Below are 12,949 nucleotides of genomic sequence, written 5' to 3' on the forward strand. Positions count from 1 at the left end.
ATCTGCATGCAATGTGAGAGACATGAGTTTGATCCCTGGGTTGGGAAGATCTCCTGGAGAAGGGAAAGGCTAACCACTCCAATATTCTGGCCTGGTGAATTCCATGAATTGTATAGGATGGTCCGTCTAGTCAAAGCTATGATTTTTCCAGGAGTCGTGTGTGGATGTGAGAGTTGAATCATAAAGAAAGCTGAGGGCCAAAGAATTGATGCTTTTGAACTGTGGTGTTGGAGAAGACTCTTGAGAGTCCCTTGGACTGCAAGGAGATCCAACCAGTCCATCCTAAAGGACATTAGTCCTGAATATTCATTGGAAGAACTGATGTTGAAGCTGAAAACTCCAATACTTTGGCCACCTGATGCAAAGAGCTGACTCATTTGAAAAGACCTGATGCTGGGAAAGATTGAAGGTGGGAGGAGAAGGGGACGACAGAGGATGAGATGGTTGGATGGCATCACCAACTCAATGGACATGAGTTTGAGTAAACTCTGGGAGCTGGTGATGGACAGGGAGGCCTGGCATGCTGTAGTCCATGGGGTCGGAAAGAGTCAGACATGACTGAGCGACTGAACTGAACTGAACTGAACTGATGAACCTCTAGGTTAACAATTTCTTCTAAACACTTTAAAACTGGCATCCATTATCTTTTGGCTTGCAAGTTTTCTGACAAGAAGTTATTGGTTGTTCTTATCTTTGTTCCTCTATATGCAGTGTGTATGTGTGTTTAACCTTCATTGCTTTTAAGATTTTCTCCTATCACTGAGTAATAGCAATCTGATTTTTGTATGTCTTGGAATGGTTTCTTTATACTTCTGCTTCTTGGGATTTGTTGAGCTTCTTGGCCTCTGAGTTTGTATCTTTTATCAAATTTGGAAAATTTTCAGTCGTAATTATTTCTTTGCATATTTTTCCTGTCAGTTTTTTGGGAGTACACCAATTATGTGTATTTTGAAAGAAAGTGAAAGTGAAGTCACTCAGTCGTGTCCAACTCTTTGCGACCCTGTGGACTGTAGCCCACCAGGCTCCTCCATCCATGGGATTCTCCACCCAAGAGTACTGGAGTGGGTTGCCATTTCCTTCTCCACAGCCCATTGGGGCTTTAAATCTTTTTTCTCACTATGCTTACTTTCAAAAGTGTTTATTGCTACATTTTCAAGTTCATCAGTCATTTCTTCTTCAGTATCTAATTTGCTTCTTTCCATATAGTGTGTATTTAAAGTATTTTGTATTTATTTTATCTCTGGATGTTCCATCACTCTTTTGTATATCTTCCAGTACTTTTCATTATATTCATGATTTTCTTCAGATCCTTGAGTATATTTCATAAGATGTATAAAAGCTGCATTAAGGTTCACACTTACTAATTCTATTATCTCTATCAGTTATGGATCTATTTATACTGATAGATTTTCTTTTGGCTATGAATTATATTTTCCTGCTTTTTTGTACAACTGATCATTTTGATGGGATGATGGACAATGTAAATTTCATGTTGCCGGGTGCTGAATTTTGTTATTTTCCTTTACATATAGTTGTCCATTGCTGTGGCATGAAGTTCAGTATCTTACAAATCACTTTAGTCCTTCAAGGTTTGTGTTTAGGCTTCCACAGGGGTCCAGAATAGCCTTTACCTGGAGACAAGCTCAGTCCATAAAGCATCTGCCTGCAATGCAGGAGACCAGGGTTCAATTCCTGGATCAGGAAGGTCCCCTGGAGGAGGAAATGGCAACCCACTCCAGTATTCTTGCCTCGAGAATCCCATGGACAGAGGAGCCTGGCAGGCTACAGTTCATGGGATCGCAAGAATCGGACATGAGTTAGCCCTATCTTTTTTTATCTTTATAGCCCCATTCCTAGCGTATGACCCTTCTGAAGTTTCCATCCAATGTCCTTTGAATTAAGAGTTCTAGCCACTCTAACTAGCAGGAATGTACACCATGTCTAGCTCTGTAAGTCTTGTATGAATTCCAAAACAAGCAAAATCATTATAATCTTATTTTCCCCAAAACAAACATGACTTTAGTTAGAAAACAGTATAACTTGATTTATACCGTTTCTCCCCCAGTGGTAAATCTTTGTCCTTAAGAAACTATATACTATTGATATTTCCTCTTTCATTTAAACATTTGCCTTTATCTAACTGAAAACATAAATTGTAAAAAAATCTTGATTGTCACAATTTTAAAATTAAAAATGCAATTAAAATGACTATAAGGGAAGGTGCAATAAATATTAAAAGTAACAAAGCAAAAAACCCTAATGTTTTTTCTTATTAAATTCTTGTATCATTTTGGTGGCTCTGTAAACTGCTACACATTCTTGAGAAGTTGCTCTATGTACATAACAAGTGTCATAAAACTTATTACATCCTTCTATCTAGTAACCTGACTTTCAGTAACATGCTCTAAGAAACTTCTTGGTCTCCTTTTTATCCTTCCCTTCAGGTAAAATATACACTAATAAGCCTTTAGGGAACCACAGCTGTCTTCAGTCTTACCTTGCTTAGACCAAGGCGTAAGTAAATTCAGGCAACACGTTTCTGTGGCCTTGGGGAGTGGGGTAGGCAATGGCGAGAGGGAGAGAGAGAGAAAGAGAAAGAGAGACCACTCTCTCAGAAGAGTGTTCTATGTGGGAGCAGAACCAAAGAAGTGATTCCCTTTTTGGCAGGAGGAGGGGGGTAGCCTAGTATGTTTTTGAATTGAAACCCCTCTTTCTGAAGAGAGATGAAAGAGGAAGCAGCCTTAAGTCACACTGTCTATAACACAGGAAGATCCATCAGATTCTGTGCTACAGCCAAGATCCATGGTAAAATCTGGGGGTAACCTTCTGAGAGAAGAATTAATGAATCATATCCATAAGAGAGAAACAATAAAGACTAAAAAATTCATTAAAAAAAACAGTTGAGAGACCTTGGTGTGTTTATTGTGAGAAAGAGAAAACTCAAGAGGAGGAAAGAGAAAGACATGATGACTCTTTTCTGAGACTTAAAGGGCAAGTCCACAAAACAGAAGAGGCTTACCTGTGTTGCTTCGAAGGACAGTAGGAGTACTTTCTCATCTGCCACAACGTGCGTGCCTGCTAAATCTCTTCAGTCATGTCTGACTCTTTGCGATCCCATGGACTGTAGCCCGCCAGGCTCCACTGTCCATGGGATTCTCCAGGCAAGAAAACTGGAGTGGGTTGCCACGCCCTCCTCCAGGGCATCTTTCTGACTCGCGGGGATTGAACCCACATCTCTTACGCTTCCTGACTTGACAGGAAGGTTCTTTACCACTAATTCCACCTGGGAAGCCCCTCCTACCACAGCAATCGCCCCTGAATAATGCTTTCTACCCACATCCAAAGCCAAGGTGCTTGGTGTCTGAGCTGCTGCTCAATCTGATCAAATAAGGCATGCCTTGTAGCATCTGCTAGGTAGGCCTGGATTTGAATTTCAGCTCTGTCGTTCACTGAGTGTGTAACCTTAGCGAATTTGTTTTTTTCTTTTTTTCTGTTAAGATCTTCCTTATAAGATGGAGGCAATTTCTCACTTTCTGGATGGCTTTGCAGACATATGTAAAAGTGCATAATAGGTGTTCAAGAAAAGTCTGTTAAATGAATGAAAGAAATTTGGAGTAGCTGAATATCACAAGATGTTAGATTTAACTTTGAAATAAGGAAGATTAGAGCTACTTGAATGTTCCTGAAATACTGAGCTTCCAGTCTCTAAAAATATCTAAGCAGCCACTAAGTAAAATTATTTTTTAAAAGAAATTTTCTCTAATTTTTCCATGTCTTTATTTTAAAAAGAGACATTTGACTCATTCTAATGCCATTTCTCCCTTCAACCACAAGATGGCACCCAAGGTTTAACCTTTGGGGAATAAAAAAGTATGTAATTCCTGCTTTAAAATGCATTAAATATATAATTATGTAAACCTACAAAAACAACATTTAACGTCAATAATCCTAAAAGGATAACACAAGCAAACATTAAATTAACGTACCCAGAATAGATACTTTCTATATAACTGGAGAAACTGGATGATCACATATTTTTGTGAGTTAAAACACACAGTCAAAAAATCAGATACTACAGGAACTTAGAAACAATGAATATTAACTCCTTCACTTAAAATAAAGTACAACTAAGAGTACATTTGACAAATATAAGAAAGTTTTATGTTGGTATTTTGATTTAACACGTGATGATCCATTTTAAAATATGCTTACTCCTTGGAAGGAAAGCTACGGCAAACCTAGACAGCATATTAAAAAGCAGAGACTTGTTTTGCCAACATAGGTTCATATAGTCAAACCTATGGTTTTTCCAGTAGCTGTATATGGATGTGAGAACTGGGCCATAAAGAAGGCTGAGTGCCAAAGAATTGATGTCTTTGAATTGTGGTGCTGGAGAAAACTCTTGAGAGTCTCTTGAACTGCAAGGAGATCAAACCAATCAATCCTAAAGGAAATCAACTCTGAATATTCATTGGAAGGACTGATGCTGAAGCTGAAACTCCAGTACTTTGGCCATCTGATGCAAAGAGCCAACTCACTGGAAAAGACCCTGATGCTGGGAGAGATTGAAGCAGGTTGAGAAGGAAGTGACAGAGGATGAGATGGTTGGATGGCATCAATGACAATGGACATGAGTTTGGGCAAACTCCCGAGACGGTGAACGGCTGGGAAGCCTGGTGTGCAGCCGTCCACCGGGTTGCAAGGAGTTGGACACGACTCAGCAACTGAATAACAGTAACAACAATCCATTTTTATTAAAGGGCTTCCCTGGTGGCTCAGCGATAAAGAATCTGCCTGCAATGCAGGGGATGCAGGTTTGATCTCTAGGTTGGAAAGATCCCCTGGAGTAGGAAAATGCCCACTCCAGTATTCTTGCTTGGAAAACTTCATGGACAGAGGAGGGTGGTGGACTACAGTCCAGGGGGTCGCAAAGAGTTGGCCACGACTGAGCACGCATGCACAAACCATTTTATACAGAAGGAAAAAGGAACTAACACTGTTTAATAATAGAATTAAAATCGATCCAAAACCACAAAACTTTTTCACAATAGCAGACTTGACTTGTGTTAGTAATTGGGTAGGTAGTATTTTTACATGTACCTGAAAATTTTAAGCTTTTAATAAGCACATATTCATAGGCAGATGGGAAATAGAGTTTCAGTTTTCAAAAACAGTATGTTTTTATCAATAACTTTGGGCAAGTTAGTTATCTCTTTGTGCCTCATTTTTTCATTCATAACAGTTACCCTCTACATTTCCTCCACACTCCTGTCCAGAAACCTAGGCGTCACAATCCAGTTGAAAAGGGAAGCGAGGAACCTTGTCATGAGGCTCTGTCTGGATGACAAGGGAAGTGGTCTGACTTGGAGCGTAGGCTGATCTGCTGGGGCTTTGTAGGTGGCTGATGGATATTCTTGTGGGTTACACTTAGAGGCGTGTGCTTATGCTTGGAGGTGTAACTGTCCACTCCACAGTGTGGCCAGTGTCACATTAGGAAATGAAGAGCGAATGCACGACATACAGTAGGTGTATCACCACGTTAGTTCCCATTTCCTTTGTGCTTCAAAGTATGGAAAAGGGCAATATTCTCTCCCAAAGTCACACTGAATGTAAAACTTCTCCAGAATTGATAACTTTTATTTAGATAACTTGTAGACTGACAAAGCTTAGGTGACTGCCATAGTTCTTTCCATGACCAGATAAGCAATCACTAGGTATAGAGTATGATGTAAAAGTCATGTTACATGTGCTTAAGTAAGGATAGTCAAAAGAAAAGCTTGCACTGCTTTCCTAGTTTGTAGCTTTCATTTTCTCTAGAGAAAATTAATATGAACTACTGATTAGATTCTAGGTTCATATTCTTTCCCATTTCTTGGTAGACATAAAGCCTTTTCATGAATAGCCAAAAGTCCAGCAAGGCAATAGGAAAGAAAAAAGACCTTAGAAATGAACACCAAACCAAATGATTGGTTCATGAATATTTATGAGCTGCTAATAATGACAGTGAGTTCCTATTAATACTAACTAAAAACATGTGTAAAACTTAAGAATTTGCATAAAATATTCATGACAGTCATTTATATTTCCAGTTTTCAATCACTGATCTATGACTATACCCTTAGAATACCTCAAATATAACCATAATCAGTACATTAAAATGGGCCCCAACATTTTACTTTTCCTAAAATTAACTGCCTTCACATTTAATCCTTTTATTAAGTGGGAAAACAGGGTGAGTATGTATCATTCAACTTACACGAATCAAGTGCCTACTAGTTGCCAGGTACCAGGCTAAGTGCAAACAGTACAAAGCTACAAGAACGGTCCTGCCCCGATCATTCCACGTGAACAGATGAATTTCCCTACCACGGCACTGAGAAAGACAGGGACAGAATGCTCCAGAAGGAAAGGACGGGGGGACACGGGAGCCTGAAGCAGAGACCGTTCCACAACACACAGCTGAGCTGGGTCTTCATGCCATCCTTGTGGAGCGCTTTGCCAGGACAGAGAAGGGAAAAGAACCTGCGTAGAGTGGAACCTGCGTAGAATAAATGTGGCCTTGATAGGTGTTGATGTTTGGTTTCTAGACTGAGAAAATTTCAACAGTTTTACACGTTTCTATTTTTATTCTCTAAAAAGTTGGGGAACATGGGTTTTTGTCACCCCTTCTCCTTGGGAACTAATATTTACTGGATGTCCATGTGCTAAACATTGTGGGGTTTTTTATGTATGATCTCATTCAAGAGATCAAATGCAAAACCACTTCGTAAGGTAGGTAATATCTCATATAATAGATAAGGAGATAAGCTCAGAGAGGGTAAGACTTTCTCCAACATCTGTCTGACACTACAGCCCACCCGCATTCCCCATGCTGCCCAGAAAGAAAGAGTTCCCATGTGACAATCGAACTAGGGCCACAGTAAGGAAAAGATGAATAATAGTGAACCTCAAGTGGGGCACACTTTACATGTACCAGATACTGTTTGAAGCGTTTTACATGCACGTATCAGTATATTTAATCCTCACAATCTCCTTGGGAGGTGGCTAGAGTTATTACTGCCATTTAATAGATAAGGAAACTGAGGGACACAGCAGTCAGATAATATGCCCAAGGTCACAGCGTTGGTAACTGGCAGAGCCAGGATTCAGAGGCAAAAAGTCTGGCTCCCACGTCCCTGCATTTAAGTGCCCCACGTTCCACCTTTTAACTCAGACCAAAGCCTCACTTGAGATCCTGCTGGGAAAGATATCCCAGGCAGAAGGCACAAAGTGGTGAAAAGATCTCATGTTCCCAAACAATAGGGAGGGAGAAAAAAAAAGAATTTAGGGTAGCTTACAAATCAGTCTTGATTGATGAGGGGATGGGATTCCAGACAGTAGGGGGAAGACCATGAGGCAGAAGGGATAAGTCTCTTTCCTGAACTCTGTAGATGAAAGACTCTCAACTTGCATTTTCTGGGTCTTTTAAAACGGGGAAATTTCCGTGTGAGGAAAGCATTTTCAGATATTAAAAACAGAGAGATGCATAAGGTATCATATTGCATGTACACATAGACCAACTACTCACTTGCATAGATTCCCAAAAATTTTACTTGAATTTCGTGAATTGACCACTTTATTACACCTTATGTGTTTTGATAAACACAAGATTTTTATTAATTATTTTAAAAAATGGATTCCACCATACTTTATATCTTTGCATGCAATAAAATTATGCAGATAAATATATCTTTTAAACACTTTAAATATTGTTTAAATCAACGTTTTGTTATCATCTGATCTAAATATATTCTCATCAACCACCAGATGGCATAAGGTGTGAGAGTTTTATTCTGACAGGGTTACCTTGCACATGATAATCTGACCTATAACTTCAAAATAGTGTATTTTGGAAAATGTTCTAGCACTCCAACAGCTCACAATTATTTCAGCCATATGGGAGAAGTGGGTGGATAAGTTGAAAATGACATGGTCCTACTCTTTCTACATTTTGAGTTCTGCGGGACTGGCCTTACATAATGAATCAATAATCAAACAAATAAAACAAAGTATTTCTGTCAGAGGAAATCAAAAAGGAAGTCATGTCAAAGCAAAATTAACCTTATATTCTACGTAGGTTTCTTTAAGCGAAACTTGAAGCATGCCTTCCAGAAAAAAAAAAAACAAAAAGCATGCTCATACTTCTTCAACTTCTGCTCCATAAAAACTTTTCTACTGCTTGCAATTTACTCTGAAAGCAGAAAAGTATCTATCTAATGCAAAAGCTTTTCTCCATTTTGGCTCAAAGGAAGGTTGATGCAGAAATTAACTGAAAAAAACTCTCCAACCAAAAAATTCGATCTGAACTATGACATTAAAGGACAGGAAAGTCTATTTTAAGAGCCTTGGTGTCTACATAAATTCATAGTAAGCACATTATTTTTATTAATCCTGTATTTTCACCTAGTAAAGAGGTCACAATGCTAACAAGGAACTAAAAAATGAAGTAAATACAAAAAAATAGGAACTGTAATTCCCCTAACTTTGTGGTAGCACATTCACTGCATGCTTTGAAATAAACACATAGGAATAAATGACCACTGCAACACAGCCAGTACCATAGAGCAGAGATGGAATCTGTGCTCTAAGCAGATGAAGCAAAAAACATGCCTTCAGAAGTCAGAAGACCAAAGCTGAGATTAAGGTCCCTTCCTTAATGTGGTCTAAAAGTAATTCCAAAAGATACTGTCATAATTTATCATTGTATTTAGTTACATACTTCCTCATTAATTTAATATACTTGGTTCCAGAGTGAATAATCCTTTTGTGAAAGAGGAAAAGGTATTTGAAACTATGAGAAAGATGAAATGCTAACTGGTGATCTATACAGATGTGAGAGTTGGACCATAAAGAAGGGTGAGCACTAAAGAATTGATGTTTTTGAATTGTGATGCTGGAGAACTCTTCAGAGTCCCTTGGACTGCAAGGAGATCAAACCAATCAATTTAAAGGAAATCAACCCTGAATATTCATTGGAAGGACTGATGTAAGCTGAAACTTCAATACTTTGGCCACTTGATGATAAGAACTGACTCACTGGAAAAGATCCTGATGCTGAGAAACATTGAAGGCAAACAGAGAAGTGGGTGGCAGAGGATGAGATGGTTAGATGGCATCACTGATTCAGTGGACATGAATTTGTGTAAACTCTGGGAGATAGTGGTGGACAGAGGAGCGTGGCATGCCGCAGTCCATGGAGTTGCAGAGTTGGACACGACTTGGTGACTGAACAACAATGAGGATGGAAACAAGAAAATTAATAGGAAAAGTATGGTGAGATCCCTTCACGGTGGCTCAGGTCCTGTCTCCATCTTTGGAAGCCAGTAGATAGCAAAGATATTTCCCACCTGGGTTCATATGAAAGGACAAAATGATACTTAGTTTTATTCAGGTTTTAAAGAAACTCAATGGATTTCTTCTAATAGTTCAGTTAGTAGAAAGTGAATAATAGATATTTCAGGTGCATAGGAAAATATTCTAGACACTTAAAATTACTTACCTTAAACTCCATTCTTTAGTATGTCTTAGATCATCTTTCTTCCAATTATAATACTGTTTAATGAAATTTGGATCTTTAAGAACTGAAATTAGAACAATTAAAAAAGGAGCTATGCATACATTCTTTAACAACAGTTCAAAGTTTAAAATAATTCATGTCTTAAGTTGGTATGTGGCAATAACACATACTATCATAGTTCAAGTCACATTACAATCCTTAGACACTTCCCAAATTCATTTTACTTAAATTTTGTGATATTGGATGTTATTTGAATAATCAGATTGTAACTTTGTAACTTATACAAACTCTTATACAAAGACCATGTGGATCACTACAAACTGGAAAATTCTTAAAGAGATGGGAATACCAGATCACCTTACCTGCCTCCTGCGAAACCTTTATGCAATCACAAGAAGCAACAGTTAGAACTGTACATGGAACAGCAGACTGGTTCCAAATTGGGAAAGGAGTACGTCAAGGCTGTATATTGTCACCTTGCTTATTTAACTTATATGCAGAGTACATCATGAGAAACGCTGAGCTGGATGAAGCACAAGCTGCAGTCAAGATTGCCAGGAGAAAAATCAGTAACCTCAGATATGCAGACGACACCACCCTTACAGCAGAAAGCAAAGAGGAACTAAAGAGTCTCTTGATGAAAGTGAAAGAAGAGAGTGAAAGAGGAGAGTGAAAACTCAGCATTCAAAAACTAAGATCATGGCATCCGGTCCCATCACTTCATGGCAAAAAGATGGGGAAACAATGGAAACAGTGACAGAATTTATTTTCATGGGCTCCAAAATCACTGGAGATGGTAACTGCAGCCATGAAATTAAAAGACGCTTGCTCCTTGGAAAGAAAGCTATGACCAACTTAGACAGCATATTAAAAAACACAGACATTACTTTGCCAACAAAGGTTCGTCTAGTCAAGGCTATGGTTTTTCCAGTAGTCATTGTATGGATGTGAGAGTTGGACTATAAAGAAAGCTGAGCACCAAAGAATTGATGCTTTTGAATTGTGGTGTTGAAGAAGATGCTTGAGAGTCCCTTGGATTGAAAGGAGATCAAACCAGTCAATTCTAAACGAAATCAGTCCAAAATATTCATTGGAAGGACTGATGCTGAAGTTGAAGCTCCAATACTTTGGGGCTACCTGATGCTAAGAACTGACTCATTGGAAAAGACCCTGATGCTGGGAGAGATTGAAGACAGAAGGAGAAGAGGAGGACAGAGGATGAGATGGTTGGATGGCATCACCCACCTGATGGACATGAGTTTGAGCAACCTCTGGAAGCTGGAGATGGACAAGGAAGCCTGGCGTGCTATAGTCCATGGGGTTGCAAAGAATTGGACACAACTGAGCGACTAAGCTGAACTGACTGAACTTATCATTATACTGATGACTGTTTATGTATCACTTACAGAAATGAAGACAGTGTTAAAATAGCTCATATAGAAACTGACATCATTGTTTAATAAAATTCTAATTCAGCACTTCAAGCAAAAAAAACAAAACCTTGGAGACTGATGTGACATTACAGATCCATGATTTTTCACAAAGCAAGAATCTGCAACAAATGATCATCCAGCCTCTAAATAGATTCCTTGCCAATGACAGAAAATTCTCTGTATTTTGAGACTGCCCATTCCATTGACAGTTATTTAGGTCACACAGTCCTTCCTTAATCTGAGGGCTTAATCTGAGTTTCCTCTGTTCATCCTTCTGACCCCCTCAGCAATACTGAGTAAATTTATCTCTCTCCCATGGGCAGGATCCCTCTAATATTTGAAGATAGCTCTCAGGGCAGTCTCAGTTCCTTCAACTTTTTCTTAAGTCATGGTTTTCTAGAGATCTAATCATTCTCAGCCCAGCAGTGAACTTTGTTGATATTCCTATTAGAATTTGTATCCAGAACTGGCTCAGAATCTTGACTTCATACCAATAGCAAGACACAGGTGGGATTGCTGTCTCCCTCAAAACCGACAGATCAATTTAGTTTAGATTTGCCTTGGCATTCTGGAAATCACATTACACCACTGGCTCGTATGTCTGTGGTTAATTATAAGCCTTATGCCTTCAATCAGTTTCACATAGTTATTGAAAACCTACTAAGCTTAAGCACTGGTAGTTTTTACATGAAATGCTATTAAGCCAGATCATTCACATACACACACATATATATCCTTCCTTATCTCCCTTGTCCCCCCCCCCCCCCCGGCTTTCCGCCTCTTCCCCCTCTCCTCCCTTCCCCTTCTCCCCTATTCCGCACTTCTTTTTCTCTCTCTTTCTTCTAATTGTCCTGGTTTACAGCCCTGAACTATTTAACCAACCTGATGCTCCCTATCAGTCTTGTCCTTATCTGGAGCTTCCTTCTTAACAGTGATTAATTAACGCCTTCCAGCTTGATGAAATTTGTCATTAACACAAAAAACATTTAAACTTAGTCATTCTCCTCTTCTTCTATTAATGTTACATGATTGTCACCAGCAATGTTCCTATCTATACTTTAATGTATTTAATTCAAACACACATACATACATATTCTTAAAGACTTTGTTGATACTCTTTTTATTGTTATTTGGAATATATTCCTTCCTTCCTTCAAAGAGGCAAACCTGCACTCCCCAGAGTCCTTAGCAGGATTCATTATTACTTTTAGATGATTATAATAATTAACATTAATAGAATTCTTACTATGTATGGGGATATTTGTAGATATGCAGTCTTACCATCATAATACCCACTTCACAGACAGACAGACAGACAGAGAAAAGTTGAGAAATGTCTTCTCAAATGTACTATTGATTACTCATTCATTACTATTTGAATGATGTACTCTGCATATAGGTTAAATAAACAGGGTAACAATATACAGCCTTGATGTACTCCTTTCCCAATTTGGAACCAGTCTATTGTTCCATGTCTGGTTCTAACTGTTGCTTCTTGACCTGCGCACAGGTTTTGCAGGAGGCAGGTAAGGTGACCTGGTATTCCCATCTCTTTTAAGAATTTTGCACAGTTTGTTGTGATCCACACAGTCAAAGACTTGAAACACACAAAAAATTTTTTTTGCCACACTAGCAGCTTGTGGCATCTCAGCTCCCTGACCAGGGATTGAACCTGGACCACAGCAGTGAAGCAGGAGATATTAAGAGAACAGAAGCTGAAGATATTAGGAAGAGGTAACAAGAAGAAACAGAAGAGCTACACAAAAAAGATCTAATGATGTGGATAACCATGATGGTGCGATTACTCACCTAGAGCCAGACATCCTGAATTATGAAGTCAAATGGGTGTTAGGAAGCATCACTATGAACAAAGCTAGTAGAGGTGATGGAATTCCAGCTGAGCTAATTCAAATCTTAAAGATGATGCTGTTCAAGTGCTGCATTCATTATGGCAGCATAT

At 38.8% G+C, this 12,949-nt stretch overlaps 1 protein-coding gene across 2 annotated transcripts in view; it reads right to left on the reverse strand.

Annotated features, from left to right (window-relative positions):
• Nucleotides 1-12,949, reverse strand: part of UBE2U (ubiquitin conjugating enzyme E2 U) — a 64,056-nt gene that overhangs the window by 8,365 nt on the left and 42,742 nt on the right. The window contains exon 6 of one of the 2 annotated variants that reach the window (XM_065928634.1): nucleotides 9,539-9,620. In XM_065928634.1, the coding sequence (XP_065784706.1) occupies nucleotides 9,539-9,620 (82 nt within the window). Of the gene's footprint in view, nucleotides 1-9,534; nucleotides 9,621-12,949 lie in introns of those variants that run through there. The other variant, XM_065928644.1, reaches the window with a different exon arrangement.

The sequence above is a fragment of the Muntiacus reevesi genome, chromosome 1 (assembly GCF_963930625.1).
Source record: "Muntiacus reevesi chromosome 1, mMunRee1.1, whole genome shotgun sequence".
Classification (NCBI taxonomy): Eukaryota; Metazoa; Chordata; class Mammalia; order Artiodactyla; family Cervidae; genus Muntiacus; species Muntiacus reevesi.